Source organism: Notolabrus celidotus, chromosome 10 (genome assembly GCF_009762535.1).
Source record: "Notolabrus celidotus isolate fNotCel1 chromosome 10, fNotCel1.pri, whole genome shotgun sequence".
NCBI classification, from domain to species: Eukaryota; Metazoa; Chordata; class Actinopteri; order Labriformes; family Labridae; genus Notolabrus; species Notolabrus celidotus.
In genome coordinates, this window is record NC_048281.1 from 30,215,507 (window position 1) to 30,232,391 (window position 16,885).

The 16,885-nt window shown below is 40.1% G+C and overlaps 1 protein-coding gene across 1 annotated transcript in view; it reads left to right on the forward strand.

The window, feature by feature from the left end:
* Positions 1 to 16,669, forward strand: part of slc15a2 (solute carrier family 15 member 2) — a 28,768-nt gene extending 12,099 nt beyond the window's left edge. The window contains exons 11-22 of the mRNA XM_034694764.1: positions 996 to 1,040; positions 1,315 to 1,350; positions 3,693 to 3,781; positions 4,254 to 4,335; positions 6,266 to 6,391; positions 7,166 to 7,330; positions 10,237 to 10,283; positions 10,411 to 10,515; positions 10,650 to 10,749; positions 10,831 to 10,974; positions 11,516 to 11,620; positions 13,241 to 16,669. Coding sequence (XP_034550655.1) covers positions 996 to 1,040; positions 1,315 to 1,350; positions 3,693 to 3,781; positions 4,254 to 4,335; positions 6,266 to 6,391; positions 7,166 to 7,330; positions 10,237 to 10,283; positions 10,411 to 10,515; positions 10,650 to 10,749; positions 10,831 to 10,974; positions 11,516 to 11,620; positions 13,241 to 13,480 — 1,284 coding nt within the window. The 3' untranslated portion in view covers positions 13,481 to 16,669. The remainder of the gene's footprint in view (positions 1 to 995; positions 1,041 to 1,314; positions 1,351 to 3,692; positions 3,782 to 4,253; positions 4,336 to 6,265; positions 6,392 to 7,165; positions 7,331 to 10,236; positions 10,284 to 10,410; positions 10,516 to 10,649; positions 10,750 to 10,830; positions 10,975 to 11,515; positions 11,621 to 13,240) is intronic.
* The last annotated feature ends 216 nt before the right edge of the window (positions 16,670 to 16,885 follow it).

The following is a 16,885-nucleotide window of genomic DNA, read 5'->3' on the forward strand; positions in this document are numbered from 1 at the left end:
CCTGTTTTGCCACCATTTTTGTCCAAACTTTAACATCTCAAAAGACATTAGAAGGTGGCTATGGAATTATAGCTTAGTATTGCTGGTCCAGGAAACTCCAATGTCATTATTTGATTGCATCTCAATGCAATTCATTCAACCAAAAACTCATCAGAGCAACATAGCGTGAGGTAGCGAGTCCCAACATCCATTTCTAACACAGCAGAAGACTTCAGTGTAACATTATCGAGTTAACACTTACTATGTGATTGTGAGACAATGGCCCAATCTCAATGTCCTCCCTAAACCCTGAGCCCTAAGCCCTGAGCCCTGAGCCCTGAGCCCTGAGCCCTGAGCCCTAAGCCCTAAGCCCTGAGCCCTGAGCCCTGAGCCCTAAGCCCTGAGCCCTTCTTGACTTAATTGACGTCAGCTCACACACTTGAAGATTTGACAGTCAGACAGCCCCAAGCCCTCACGGACTTAGAGGGAATGCGCCTCAGAGTCAGTGAGTGCTTGAGTGTGGACATTGAGATTCTTAAGCTCCTTTTTATTGCAGCCATCTTGTTTTCTTGCCATCTTTTACAATCAAAAGTGCACAGGTATTCAGCTGCACCCTAAAAAGCTCTAGTACATGCTTAAGGAGCAGCAAAGGAAGGACACAGGGATCAAAAGGCGAACAGACAGAAGTCTTAGTGCAGAAAGTCAGTCAGCAGAACTTCAAGGTCCCGAGTTATAGCTCCATTATAAAATCCTCTAACTATCTGTTATCTTGTCTTCTGGCCAAAACTCAACACAATCTGATTAAGGAAGTCTTCATCATTCAGTGTTCCTGAATTTTATTCCTCCTGGACTCATCTTTCATTTCGATTGACTGATAAGAAACCAAGAGAGCATGTCATTTGATAAGTATTTCTTGATTCCTCTCTAAAACAAGTCCTCTGTGGTTTCAGGGTCAGCCCACAGGCCAGCTGTTCCTCAAAGCACACTGACACTAAAACTGTTTTTCTCTACCGCAGGGTTCCCGCTGGACTCTCCAGGCCACGAGGATGAACATGGCTTTTGTAAGAGTTTCTTTGTGATGTCGAAATTTTAAAAAGCTGATAAGATCTTTGATGCACTTTGATATCAGTGGGTGGGTTTTGTTATTCTTATAAAACAGAAATCACCTCTGTGTTTTTATTCCACTGAAGTACTTTGTTTATGGCTCTGCCAAATCCCACACTCATCAAGTTTGCGTAATTTTTATTGAGCAAACCAGGACATCGTGTCATATCTTTAAAAGTTGAACTTTAAAAGGCCGTCCTGTTCAGCTGAAATCCTCTTGTTTTGTTGCAGGGAGATTCCTTTGTTATTAAGCCGGATCAAATGCAGGTACGTCCATCAAAGAGCTGCTCTCATGTGTTGCTCTTGCTTTGCAATTTGGCCACCTAACCGAAGAAAAACAGGACTAGTGTGTTTCAGGTTTTCTTCCACTCTAAACCTCCCTGTGTGTGTGTCCAGAGGAAACAATCAAAAAACCCTGTGTTCCTCCCAAGCGGCAACCTCTGGTTTCAAAATATGAAGCCCATGCAGAAGTGTTATAAACTGCAGTTCATCAGGCTTCCGCTTGAGGCTGGCTGCAGAAACTCTGTTAACCACATACACACCCATTCAAAAAAGACTATATTTGCAGCATTAATAAACATGTTTACAGCCTGGTTTAAAAAACAGCTTGGGTCCACGTAGTTAATCTCTCTATCGGCACACGCTGTATGGGGGTGAATTTCTTTCTAACGCGACGGTTCAGAAGATGTTAAAATTCTGAGTTTTGCCCAAATAAGGACATGACTGACTTGATTGACAGGCGGGTACACTGTAGCTGTTGGCTAGGAGGCTCAAACCCCGCCTCTTTACCTCACACTAAGCTTTGGTTGAGTTCTGCATTACCAATATGGTTCCCGCTGATGATTGGCTTCAAAACAGCGCTCAGGAACAGATGGGTGACGTCACAGATACTACGTCCATTATTTATACAGTCTATGATTTCTCCTTTCAAACCTCTCCTTCAATTATAGCAACTAAAGTATGACTTGCAGACACTCTGAGATTAGGGGGAGGAGGTTCAAGGAACCCAGATACAATGTTCACTGTTTAGAGGTGAAATTTTGTTCAAAGTAAGAGAGGAAGGGTTTCCAGATTTTAAAAAATATTTCAGCTGAGCCCAACAATTCAGAAGAAGACCAGTGCCCTAGTTCTGGAGACAGTAAGTCGGACACAACACACAGGTAGAGACAGGAGCAGGGGGATAGACCTTGATAACTACACTGACACTATCTCGCCTATCCCAGATGACATAAGAATAAAGTTGCTCTGTACTTGACACTTAGACTGAAAGAATACAAGAGATAAACATTCTTACATACATATATATAAGACTATGAAAATTACACAACATTACCGCTTGTCAGTCAAGTCAGTATAAATATGTCCTTGTCCTTATTTGGGCAAAACTCGTAATTTTAATATCTTCTGAACTGTCGCTTTAGAAAGAAATTCACCCCCGTACAGTGTGTGCCGATAGAGAGATTAGCTGTTTTTTAAACCAGGCTGTAAACATGTTTATTAATGATGTAAAGATCATCTTCTTTGAATGGGTGTGTATGTGGTTTCTGGTGTTTCTGCAGACAGCCTCAAGTGGACGCTCGATGAACTGCAGTTTATAGCACTTCTGCATGGGCTTCATATTTTGAGACTGGAGGTTGCTGCTTGGTTCAATCCCAGGTCTAGCTGTCAACTTAACCCCGAACCCCCAGACTATGCAAAATAGCAGCCCAGTGTGTGAACATGTGATGTTTTAAAGAAATTCTTTGAGTGATCTGAAAGACAGAGATCATGCTTTACATACACACAATCATGGCTAGCCTTGTAACTGTTGTAATTTAAAAGAGTATAAAAGAAGAACACTCAAACTAAAACTACTTAAAATGCACGAACATGGAGGCTACTGAAAAGGTAAAGAAGTCAGCACACTTAATGTCCTTTAACAGCTTTTCATCTGGGCCAAGCTTCAGCACAAAGCCTTCCTCACTGTGCTGTAAATCATCTTGTCTGACACCTCCCCTCCTGAAGCGGTTACAGGCTTTAAAATAGAGAATATAGAAACCATATGTCTTTTTGCAGATGGTCTAGTTTGATTCTGTAGGTCATGTCAATGTCAGTGTGTTTCATAATCAGGTGAAAACACCTCACAGGAGCTTTAATTTAATAATGTTTACTCACATCAGGCAAACAGTGAAGGAACTGTACGACATTCTCTCCATGACTCCCTCAGTTTAGAGTGGATTTCACTTTTCATTTCAAAGAGTTTGACAACAGGAGAGAAAAAAATAAAACCAGTGTCCCTATATTGAACCCTCAGATTGCTGTTTTTATCTGATCTTTACTCTCAGCTGCCTCTGTATTCCTCATGAGCAAACACACCCGTGAGCTTCATCTGCACATCAAGAAAAGCACGTTGGAAGACAAATATTTGACTTGTCAAGAGAGTCAGTCCTTCTCATGCAGACACTTTTAATAGATCTTAATCACTGCCATCATCCCGTCTCTTTCTGCTCATATTGAAACATAATCAGCCTCTTTTCTTCTTTTATAACTCTAACCTTTATGATAGGATGAGTCTTAGTGAGTTTTTATGGAGTCATTTAAAGGCCAGTTTCCCCTCCCCTCTCCTCTAGATGCTGAACGCTCTGCTGATTCTGGTCTTTGTGCCCATCTTTGACCTCCTCTTGTATCCGCTCGTTGGCTTTTGCAGAATCAGAGTCACGTGAGTAGGCTGTGTTTTTTCTGGGTACTCCCATGTTTATTGCAAACAGGAGGATTTTAAATGGCCTGTTAAACTGGGAAATGAGTCATGTGATCTCATATTTGTGTCCCATGAGATCGCCTCACATACTGTATGTAAAGCACTCTGCAGGTGTGTTCATTATCCAAGTACTGGAAAGGAAAAAGCTTCTCCAAGAATCAAAATATGTCATCAGATCACATGCACGCATCATCAGAGATCTTCTATAATTTGTGATTTTAATAGAGAGAACACAACTTGCTATAAAAGACACACTTGCACAGATAGCACGATGAAACAACAAAGGTGGGCCAGTCTCTTATCAGGCAGGACACTGATGTGGAAATCACTTCTCACATCTATAAAGTGATAAAGCTTGACTTTAAAACTGTAAACACACACTTTACTGAAGTAATAAAAGGTGTGTTAAAGTGTTGATTCTCTCTGCCTGCAGGCCTCTGAGGAAAATGGCCATGGGGATGATTTTTGCAGCGTTGGCTTTTGGAGCAGCCACATTGGTGGAAGTGAACGTTGTGGTACGTATGAAAAGAAATCAGCAACCTTGCCTCTTGTTGCAGAAAAAAGTGATGCTCACTATAACCCTCTCTTGCTAACATACATTATGTTTCTTGCATGCATGCATCACCAGTCCAAAAGCTAAAAAAATGCACATGAGCTACCTGTATCCAGAGTTCAATCTTTATTTATGTAGCGCCAAATCACAACAAACGTTATCTCAAGACTCTTTCACAAACAGAGCAGGTTGAGCCTGTACTCTATGTTCTATTATTAACAAAGACCCAACATAAAGACAGGATAAGATCCAGTCCCATCTTACAGACAGGACTCAGTCTGATCTCATCTTAATCCACCATGAGCAGAGCACTTCGCAGCATTTAGCAAGTTACAGCGGCAAGGACAAACTTCCTTTAACAGGCAGAAACCTCCAGCAGGACCAGACTAAAGTTAGACACACATCTGCTGGAGAGAGGGATAGAGGGAGATGAGCTGCAGAGATCCAGAGGAACCTACGAGACAAGGGAGCTCAGGGACTCCAGAGAGGTCCACAGTTAGTGACTTTAATGGGACAGGAGACAGACAGGATCCTAGGATGTCAGTTCCCCTGGCAGTCTAAGACTATAGCAGTTTAACTATTATTATAAACAAAGACCCAACATCAAGACAGGATAAGATCCAGTCCCATCTTACAGACACGACTCAGTCTGATCTCATCTTAATTCACCATGAGCAGAGCACTTTGCAGCATTTAGCAAGTTACAGTGGCAAGGACAAACTTCCTTTAACAGGCAGAAACCTCCAGCAGGACCAGACTCATGTTAGACACACATCTGCTGGAGAGAGGGATAGAGGGAGATGAGCTGCAGAGATCCAGAGGAACCTACGAGGCAAGGGAGCTCAGGGACACACATCTGCTGAGACCGAGTTGGGGTTGGAAAGAGAGCTAGAGGAGAATAAGAGAGAAAAATAGAAAAATTAAGGAAAGAAGGAAAAAAAAAAGTGTTTCAAAGGGGCCAAAAATATGAATTATGATGCAGTTCTTCTTGAAAAATGACTAAGAAATAATAAAATATTAAAATACACATATATGTTGATGAAATTATTGTTGCAGTGATGCATCATTTGAGTTGTGAAAGAAAAATGTATGTTATTTTTATTTTCCATCAGCTTACCTTTATTTAAAGAGGGCTCGTTTTTTGTGTTGTTTGCTCTGTTTTCTTTTGTTTAAATGTGTATTTGTCTGTTTTTGTTTCATTTGTTTGTTATGGTGTATATGTGTATTATGGAAAAGGTAAACAAAAAAAACTTTAAAAAAAGAGGAGAATTAGAGAGAGAAAGGGAGTCCAATGTATCCTGGAAAACTTGGAATGCTTACCTGCCACCCTGCTGCCCTGAAACAGATCTATATGTACCTAAATGTCTAGGAAGACTGGAAAACTTGCACACGATTCCCAATTTGTCCTTTAATATTTCTTCATACTGCAGTATGTGGGAGCTAAAGCCAGATTTAAAGCTGTTTAATGCATGCAAGTTTGAGAACATTTGAATTGCTTGCATTTACTGCATGTTTGAGAGCTTGTGTGTAAGAATGTAAACATCAAATGTGTAATCATTTTGGTGCTTTATTTTGCTAAATGCTGTTAATTTGTCAAAAAGAATATAGATGGTATATTAATTGAGCAATAAATGTTCAGCTTTATCAATGTTTCTTTTGTTTTTTATTCTATAACATGATAAACATTACTTTCCCAGTATACCAAGATGTTGTATATTCAGCATGATAACCTAATTTGATCCCCTTGTAATGCTCTATGTTTATCCTATATAGTGAGAGCTCCTGAATCATAAAATAATTGCATTTAGCATTGTTAAAAACATTCCTCTGAAAGTACTGTGCTCTCTTATTTCCATCAGTGTGATTTTATGTGTTATGTCTCTGTCTGTTAGAAAACGGTGGTGGAGCCTGCACCTGCTGGGAAGTGTCTCCTGCAGGTGTACAACCTGGCCAAAGGTGACATCAGTGTGAACATTGGCTCAAGCAACCTGTTCCCAGCACCCATCCCAAACCTGCAGGTAACCAGACCAGAGGAGGGAGATAGGTTTATACAACCAGTGAAGATGCACTGCAGCTAAGAATAGTCAGCAACCATTTTTGTCTCTAATTGATATTATTACAGCTTTTTTGGGGCTGTGTTACAAAACAAGTCGGGATTATGGACTCAGAATTAATGTCTGATTGTGTAAGAGTCTTATCTTTTTCAGGTGTATCATCCCTTAAAGCAGAAAATGCTTCACTGAGATTATAAAAACTTCTCTTGCAGGAGTGTTTCTGTGCAACACAGAGAAGCTATCGAACTTATTGAGGAGGTTTATTATGTAAAATTTGAAATATGTATTTAATTAATGAACACAAAAAAGAGATTAGAGGAAGCATGTTTCTAAAATAATCTGCATCCACAAAAAATGCACAAAAGCTCAGAGGAGTGGATGTTTGCTGCAGGTCCATATTGTGCTGTTTGTCTTCTGTAAAGCCCTGAAGACATTTTCAACCAGTTTTGTGTCTTTAAGTGGTGTGTACTTAGATTTAAAGAACCCTCTAATCTCTACATTCTTTTTACAAACCCTCCTTTTTAAGAATAGAACATATGAAGGATTGTGGTTAACTTTGCAGAACAATAACATTGAATGCATCTTCAACACTGTCTGTCAGTGAAGAACTCAGCAGAGACACGACTCTCTAATCTACTTCTTGGGTTATTTGATGTATTTTTGTCAAAGGTGATTCTCAGACTGAAGAGTCTGTAAGGAGCCTGACCATTAAACTCCTGCTCTCTCCTCTTGTATCAGGATCCTCCTAAATATGAAACACTCCCACTCGGTGCACCCAGCAGGGAACTGGCAGTTGAAGTCACCCACTCCGGAGCGACCTCGCTGTGTAACCAGAAGTTTGAAGAGATGAAAGTCTACAGTCTGATAGTAGACTCTAACGCCACCGGAATCCACTGCCAACTTGTGAGTGTGTCTGAAGATTGGTTTCAGATTGTGACTGTGGTCAGTGGAAGTGGTGTTATTTCAGAGAGTCATCTCAAATACTTAATAGTCTGAGACATTAGGGCTGTGCAAGAAGGTGCTACTGCAGATTACTCTAGACCAGGGGTGTCCAAACTTTTTTCAAAGAGGGCCACATTTGATGTTGTCAGAATACCTCAGGGCCAGTGGATCCTACTGAGACTGAGTAATCATAAAAGTTATATATGAAATCTCAATTTGATAACAATTATATTAAACATTTTCTCAATAAAACAGTAACTAGGTAGTCCTCAGTTCTCTTCAAGCCAGGTAAACTTTATCTTCTTCTGGAGGAAAATGTTTTTCAGGTCGGGGAAAGTGGGAAAAATATTGTCTCATTATTTTTCTATGGCAGGATCACGATCTGGATTTCATCACACTTCTTTTTCATGTTGTTTTTTTAGACTTTTCTGATCAGAAGACAACAATTTTAGAACTAAATAATTATTTTCCTGAGTTCTGAACAATTTTTATGCATCAAATTTTGCCTTCTCTGCACAATTTCATAATTTTGATCTTGTCTCGTGTCCTCTTTTGTGTCTTCTGAACTTTAAGTGTTCATCAAGAACATTTTCACATCATGATGAAAACATTAATTTGAAAACCTGTCAGCTTTAAGAGTTCTTGTGTTTCTTCTTTATTGCCATCTTGCAGAATTCCCAGTGCTTTGGCTTTAAACAGGTAGTCCATATGAAGCTTTTTGAGACGTTTCTTGATTTACTTTAGTTTTGTTTGTGCGCTTGAAAGAAACTGCAAATGTACAGATGATTCAGAAGGTGATTAATTTCTGTGCTATAAATAACACAATTTAAGATGGAAGCTTGGGGCCAGAAATAAATGGACCTTGGGCCGCGATTGCCCCCCGGGCCGTACTTTGGACACCCCTGCTCTAGACTTTAGGTCTGCAGGTCAGTTTGACGAGAGGGGTACAGGGAATGCATCACTTTGTGTTCTGCCACAAAAGCATAAAAGCAAACAGGAAAGAACTCTAAAGATTACTTTGACTACGTTTTACTCAAATAACAGGGAATAAAAAATGTAGGTGTACTGGGAGGACAACTTTCTTCACATGTGGTTAAAGCTGCAGTTGGTAGGATTGGGGTACAAAAAAAAAAAAAGTACTTATTTTGTGCTGTTTGGCAAAAAAGTCATAACACTCATCAACAGCCATCAATAGAATGAGGTATTTTGAGATTATGGCGAGATCTCTGTATTTTCCTCTGCCTCTGTATCCAGTGATCTATAAATTCCAATCGCTCCCGTCAGCTCTGACCAATCAGAGCCACTCTCCTGATTGGTCGTCTTACATCGTCCTGATTGAGCGTGCACTACGATCTTTTTGTGGGTGGAGCTTACAGGAGCAGAGAGGGAGGGAGAGGGAAATCTGTTGTGGAGGGGTAGTGTTGACATTAGAAATCTCTCCCTGAACTGATGTTTATTCTAGGACTACCAACAGCAGCTTTAAGTTAGCTGTGAAAAATTTAAAATCAAAGTTAATGTTGATTACATGATACATGAATCATGTATTAGCTAATTAAACACTAAAGCTCAGCTTGCGGTTTATGCTGATTGTTCATTTTTAAAATAAGCTGTGTAATGAAATGAAGAAAATATGTTTATTTCTTTACATAACACCAAATGGATTGATTTTTTTATGGGAATTTAAGACAGCACTTTTGTATTAAAGCACACCCAGTGTATCTGATGGCATTGCTATTTTTTAAAACCTGCCAAAAAACACACTATTAACACCGTTTAAAGTTCTATAGGAACACTTGATGAGGTTCAAATATGACTAATAAAATAGTGAAAAAAGAACTCAAAATAAATTGGCTAAATGTGTCCAGGTCCTGATTTAACCAACATTTATGCTGTCATTTTTTTTCCCCAACTTACTTCATCTTCTAGAAACCTGTGAGTGAATAATACACAAAAAAGGCAAGGCAACTTTATTTGTATAGCGCATTTCATACATGAGGGCAACTCAATGTGCTTTACATTAAAACATTAAAAGCATTGGAGACATTCAGACAAGCATAAAAGAACACAATTAAAAAGACAAATATAATAAAATATAGAAAAGAAAAGGAAAATTAGAAATATATTAAAAAGAAAATTAGGTTAAAGTGAGTTAAAATGAACTAAGATAGGAAGGCAGTGACAAATAAAAAAGTCTTAATCTTTGATTTAAAAGAGGTCAGAGTTGGAGCAGACCTGCAGCGTTCAGGGAGTGTGTTCCAGATATGTGGAGCATAATGACTGAACGCTGCTTCACCATGTTTCATTCTGACCCTCTGGACTGAAAGCAGACCAGTACCTGATGACCTCAGAGGTCCAGGTGGTTCATACAGTAGTAGCAGATCAGCAATGTATTTTGGGCCTAAACCATTCAGTGCTTTATAAACCATCAGCAGGATTTTAAAATATATTCTCTGACAGACAGGAAGCCAGTGTAGGGATCTAAGAACTGGAGTGATGTGGTCTACTGTTTTGGTCCTTGTTAGGACTCGAGCAGCAGCATTCTGTATGAGCTGCAGCCGTCTCATGGACTTTTTAGGGAGTCCTGTAAAGACCCTGTTACAGTAGTCTAGTCTGCTAAAGAAAGGGTAGATTAAATCTTAAAATAACAGGAACTGATATAGTTTAGCTGGACTATTTTGTGGTGGCAAGTAAGAAGCATAATGAAAAATTCACAATAACTTTACAGGACCTTTTAAATAATTCTGTGCTTTTTTTAACTCTAAAATCAAGCTATACATTTGAAAGAATATCAGGGTCAAGTGGAGGGGGGAATGTTTTTTACTGATGAAAACCTCTTTGACAAGGTTGTGTTTTTTTAAACCCCCTAGGTGGAAGATTACATCCAGAAAACTAACGATGGAAATCCTTATCTGAGGTATTTTATCTATGAGGTTACGCTGCATCTTTACACTGTGAACAGTTAGGCTCATTGTTACCTCACTGCTCAAATATAAAGTTACTAACTTGAAAAATAATCAGATTTTGTTTTTATAATTTTACAGGTTTCTCAACAAAGGACCAGATCCAATCGGCATAACTGTAGGAGAAGCGGAGTTCTTTGTACCTTCTGGTTTCATGTCTCCGAACCAGACTGTGGAACGAGGAGAGTGAGTCAAACTGATCTTTCCTTAACCTCTATTTTGCCCCCATCACCTCTGTAACTTCATGCTTTATTTGAACTGTTTGTTTCATTCTCTTCTCTGTTCATCTCCATTTTCCCACACCTCCCTTCCTCTTCTAGATACCCGAGTGTCACCTGCAGCATACAGTCAAAGACCTGCACTAATCTCAACCTCGGCCTGCTGGACTTTGGAGCCTCCTACACCGTCATTCTCCTGGAGGTCAGGATGCTTGATACTGTATAAAACATGATCTCACCTGTATCGCAACACGACAGAGCGCTCACTCTGTGTTTCTTTCAGGATTCGGGAAAAATAGTTCCTCATAAGATGGAGGATGTGAAAGCTAACAACGTGCACATCGCCTGGCAGATCCCTCAGTACGTCCTCATCACTATGGGAGAGGTCATGTTCTCTATCACAGGACTGGAGTTCTCCTACTCGCAGGTCAGTCATGATACATCATGCCATAAACACACATAGTGCATCCCCAAAGCAGGGTTTGGTACAGTTTGAGGGTCTAAACTGGCAATGAAGAAAAGCATAATTCTGCTGAGAGATTCACAATAAAACCTCACAAATCCTTCATCACTCTCAAAATTCTAAGCTGAGTAGTTTCACGGCCCAGTGTGGGAGCAAGAAGCTTTTCAGAGCCACATTTCAACCCACAAGAGCTGAGGACTTCATGGTCAAAACACAGGGTTTGTGAAAGAGCACTGATAGTTCTTTTGGGAAATGGTGCTTCTACAGAAGTGGCTTCATGAGTGGGTGTGGTTGAAGTCTAACCAATCAAGGTCTCTTCAAATATTCCCGCCTTTCTTTAAAAAAAATCAAACAGCAAGGGAAGTACACAAATCAAACCTGCCTTTCTCATCCTGACTGTCGCCCCTTGGTTGAAATGTCAGATCTCCATTCCATCTCTTGAAACCAACAGATATTCGTATTTTCTCCTTTCTTTCCTCACTGTGGATCTCTCTCTCCTCTTCAGGCTCCAACCAACATGAAGTCAGTCCTGCAGGCCGGCTGGCTGCTCACTGTGGCCTTTGGGAACGTGATCGTGCTGATCGTGGCGGAGGGGGCGGGACTGGAACAGGTACGACTTTGCGAACCATTGCATCTCAGAAAAAGATGCTTTCTCACTCGTGCTGACCGGCTCAGTGGATAGATATTTATTTTTTAAAGTTTACAATGTTACAATGTCATTTAGCAGACGCTTTTATCCGAAGCGACGTACATATGAGAACAAGAACAACACAAGCAAAGATCTAGACAAGAGGAAACAAGATCAGTAAGAGTAACAAAGTGCTTCAAGTAAACTTGGGTGCAGGTACTGCCAAGCAGTGTAAAGGCAATGCACAAAAGTAAATAAGGATTTTTTTTTCTTTTTCTTAATAAAATAAGGAACATCTACAATGAAATAACCAAACAATTTAAGACCTTCCATTATCATCATCAACAATTAACTTGTCATCACCACAATAATGACCAAAGTACCAAGTGCTGGGTCACTCAAGAGCTGAACACAGATTCCCAGAGTAGAGCAGGACAGTGAGAGTCAACTGTAGCTGGAAGACATGATCTGCCACTGGGGACAACAGTGGAGAACAGTCTAGCTAAGTGCATAGTGCTTCCTAAGGAGCTGGGTCTTTAGCTGTCTTTTGAAAGTAGAGAGGGACACTGCAGATCCAATGGAGTTGGCCAATTCATTCCACCATTTAGGGATAACAGAAGAGAAGAGTTTAGGATCTCTTTCTGTCCTCCCAGTTCTTGTGAACTCTTGTAATATCTCAGAAATGCCTTTGAGGGAATATCTTCAAATGTACCCTCAACATCTTCTTGGATTTCAGGATGAACTGATGAAATGTTGGTGATATTTAAAAGAACACCTTTAGCCAATATACTCAACATAATCCTCTAATTAGGATGCAATTTCTTAGGAACATGAGACAAGTCAAAATAATGAAGTATGTGGAACTCTTACTAAAAAGGTCAAAGGTGTACTTCTTTGCGACATCACACCATCATAGAAAAAACATCAGACCATTAGACCTGTTCAATTCTTCTCAACAAGATATCGTAACCTGAGAAAACCTGAAGGGAATAAGTTCTTAAGATTTTACAAATGTCCCTTTGCTGATTTGTGCTGGTTTTGCAACCCTGTGGACAAAGCAGAACCTTTTTGTCTCTTTGCTGGTCTTGTCCTCCACGTGCAATGTTTATATTCATTGATTTATTTTACATAATGTGTCATCCTGCTCTTTACTAATAGAAAAATGTATCAAACGTTTTAAAAAAGGGTGTCTCAGAGCATAGACATTAGACTTTATTGTCCCCTTTGGGAAATTCTTTTTCCACAGCACCTTTCTGCATTTCCACAGACATAGACAAACACAAGAACATACACTGTAGACTCAACAAACTGTCCACCAAGACATCATCACTCAGACAGAGTTGTGTAATTCAGCGAGGCCTTTTGTTCAGGCTCGCTATAACAGCAGGGATCAGGATGCTCTAACTCACTTCGTATGACATCTGGACAAATAATGTGATGATACTTCTCTGAATACCTCACCTCAGTCTTACTTGCATCGTTTGCTCTTTAAGAATAGATTCCTTTATTTGTAAAAGGCTTCTATCAGTCAGTATTAAAGGCCAACTGAACTATTAGTCCGACTATGCTAAGATCCACTGACCTGTTTGTTTGTGATCGCAGTGGATCGAGTTCCTGCTGTTTGCTGGTCTGCTGTTGGGCGTCTGCGTCATCTTCTCAATCATGGCTTCCTTCTACACGTACGTCGACCCCGACGAGCTGAACAAGAATTACCTGGAGGACTCGAAGAAGGATGAAGACGACCAAGACGACCAAGACGACCAGGATGACCGAGACAACCTGAAGAGAAAGATGGCAGATGGCATGCAGCTGAAAAAATCAGGAAAGAGCACCAATCTGTAACAAGGACAGAATATCAACACAACCCTCTCTGCCACTGATGAATGAAGTCAAAGTAATGAAGGAGTTATAAGAAGGTGTGCTTTTTATAATTTAATTTACTGTCTTATTTTTGAGATACTGTTTGAGGTAATAAGATGTGATCATTGGACATTTCTTGTGGTTGTGGAGGTCACATGTGTTTTGTACATTATTTCTCAACACTCCAGATTATTCAAATGTTTGAGAACAAGAGAGTGTCGTCTGATTGAGACTGAACACATGAGAAAGTGTTTGAGAGGCTGAATACTGTGCTACACTACGATCAATAGTGTTATTATTACAAATGAATGTTAAATACTTGATGCTATATGTATATGTAAACATGTTTGTGGCATATTAACTCAATGTTTTATTTTCTATCATGCTTCAAAATAATCACAACCTACAGCACACTGCCTTAGATAGAAAGTGTTCAGTTTACATTGTGTGCCTTTAAACGTGATATTAAAGGACCATAGGTGGGTTTTGCATAAATACATAAATATGATGTTCAGGGGATTATTTTGGCTTTCATAGATTTGTTTGTTTTTTAAGAAAAGGCGACAAATTTGAATGAAATGATGAAGTTAGGAAAAAAAAATGTCTTAATCCTGATTGAAATGTAGCCGATGTAGCTGGAGAATGCCCCGCCTTTATATTATCATACTGAAACCTTGAAACTAGTGAAGGGAAATGTTTACAGAGATTGAATCAACCAAGAAGTAGGGTCATTTTTTTTTTTAACAAGCGTCAATGCTGCATCTAGTTGAGTCTCCCTCTGCTGGTAGATCATAAAAATGCATGTTATAAGAACTCAAACATTTACTTCTAAAAATGGAAACGTTTAAAGCCCACGTTGTTTTGGACAAAGCTGATTTTGTCCTGTAAATATCTAACACGGGACTTCCACCAGATCCGTGTCCGGATCCGTCTCCGATCCGCTGTGGTCTGTCTCCGTGCTCCCTTTTTAAAGGTGACATATCATGCAAAATCGACTTTTTAATGGTTCTCTACCTGAAATATGTTTCCCTGGCATGTCTACAAACCCCCTTTAAATGAAAAAAATCCATTCTGCCCCTGTTTTGATTTCTCCACCTTTCTGTAAATGTGTGTGAAACGAGCCGTTTCAGACTTCCGTGTTTTTGTTACGTAACAACAATATCCGGTCTGTAACGGAGTCAGAGCTCGGAGCTTGTTCAGCCCATAGACTGTATAAAATACAACTCAACTCCTCCTCCGTTTTTCATTCCCTGCACACGTGTGCTAACAAGGAGCTTAGGAGGGAGGCATGCTAGTTGTAGGCTGTCTTAATAAACACAGAGGTCGGTTTTACTCCCCACGTCTGCAGATCTAGTGGATGATTTTTATTTTTCATGGAAAAGTGCTAGTGCTAGTTAGCATAGCCACATAGCTACATGTTTGTAGCTGTGTACCAAGACACACGTCGACATACTGACAAATAAAACAACATGAAACACAGAATCTGTGACCAATGGTTCAGAAAGGTCCTGCTGCCTTTCTGGCAGAGGTTGGTTTTACTCCCCACGTCTGCAGATTTGAAGATCTAGTGGATGATTTTTATTTATCATGGATAAGTGCTAGCGCTAGTTAGCATAGCCACATGTCGTAGCTGTAGCTGTGTACCAAGACACACGTCGACATACTGACAAATAAAACAACAAGAAACACAGAATCTGTGACCAATCCTTCAGAAAGGTCCTGCTGCAGGCGCCTCTCCGTCAGTATCAGATTCTGGATTAGATTCAGAGGGTTGAAGTAACGCGGGTCTGTAAGAAGTGTGTATATTCAGCCAACATTTAAACATTAGATCAACGTGCTGGAGAGCCGAGGCCACATCCACTTCCTGAGGGGGCGTGGTCAGAGAGAAAACAGACCGTTCTGAACACGGCTGAAGAAGAGGGTTTTTCAGGCAGACCAAAATCTGATTTCAAAGTGTTTTTTTGAGCATAAACTTTAAAGACATGTTTTGGGGACCTCTTAGACCAATATATATTGATGAAAAAAGCGTGATATGTCACCTTTAAAGTCACAACGGAACCGGTCAACACCCACTGGTTCCGTTTTCGGAAGCGGCAACCTCCGGTCTAAAAATATGATATATGATATATGCTAAATGATACAGTGGGCTCGATTACAGCAGAACACTATAGTAGCACAGTTAAATTCAATCGGTCATCATGGTTTTTGTGTTTTCTGCATTGAAATGAAGTCACACATCAGTCAAACGTTTAGGCTAATAAAACGCTTATTCTTCAAGGTCTATTCAACATAAATGACACAAAAAGATATAAACTTTACTTTCGGATCATTACTCATCACTGTTTAGCCCCACGAATAAGAATTGTATCGGTTTTAAACTACATTGCCATGGACCGCTCTACTATGAGCGGTGCGCGTTCCCACGAGGTGCATGCAATTCTCGGCGTGCAGGCGTTTTCTCGGCACAACACCGGGAAGAGCAACCTCTCCGGGGATGATCTTGTGTCATAGTTGGAGGAAAGCAGTAACAAGTGGCCTAAAGCTTCTCTTCAGGTGGTGCACAGGTTGTGGAGTGAACATGGAACGTCTGTGCACGCTCAGTAGGAGCTCCACGCCATGCTCAGTATCAGCCAGGTTTGTCTCAATGTCTGAGAACAGTCTCATCTGACAACGACCCTGCTGCAGGACTTTCAGACTCTAAAAGCAACAGTATAGAAATAACCAAGATGTCTCTGATGGTCTTGTTTGCTTTTGTAGCTCACAAAGAGGCTTCAATTTTCATTTCAGTCTGTTCTGTAACAAACTGAAAACTTCTTATAGGAGCTTTAAGTTCACATCAAAATAACTGAGAGTCAACATGAGGCAGCTGTCTTTAAGTGCAGGAAACACAGAGTTTGTACATCTGTTTTCTGATCTGTGTCTTTGCAAATGGAGCTTCTGGGGAATATTTTATAAAATTAAAAAATAGTGCATTGTATATTTCATCTGCCTTTTTTCTGCTAAAACATGCCTAAACAGCTGCATGGTCCTTTAAAGTCATGAGATACTTTGAGATTTTTTTGTAAATTGTGCTGCTCCTTATGAAGTCTGTAAATAGACGGATGTGATGCTTAAAGTTGTTTTTGTGTTGTTAAGATCTAAATGAAGATTAAAATGTTTTGTCAATTTTAAGAACTGAAGTAATTTTATACCACAATGTATCATGAAGAAACAGATTTTTTTGTGTGTACTATGGCTGAGTCGGCACAAGGGCTTGTCAAAATGAAACGACTCAGATTCTGAGTTTGAGGGATTTTGTCTTCCAAGAGTGGACGCCAAGTTGTACCATGAGAGCCGGGCTCAGGGACCCACAGCTCAGTGACCGGTGGAGAGACAAAGGGTCTGAGT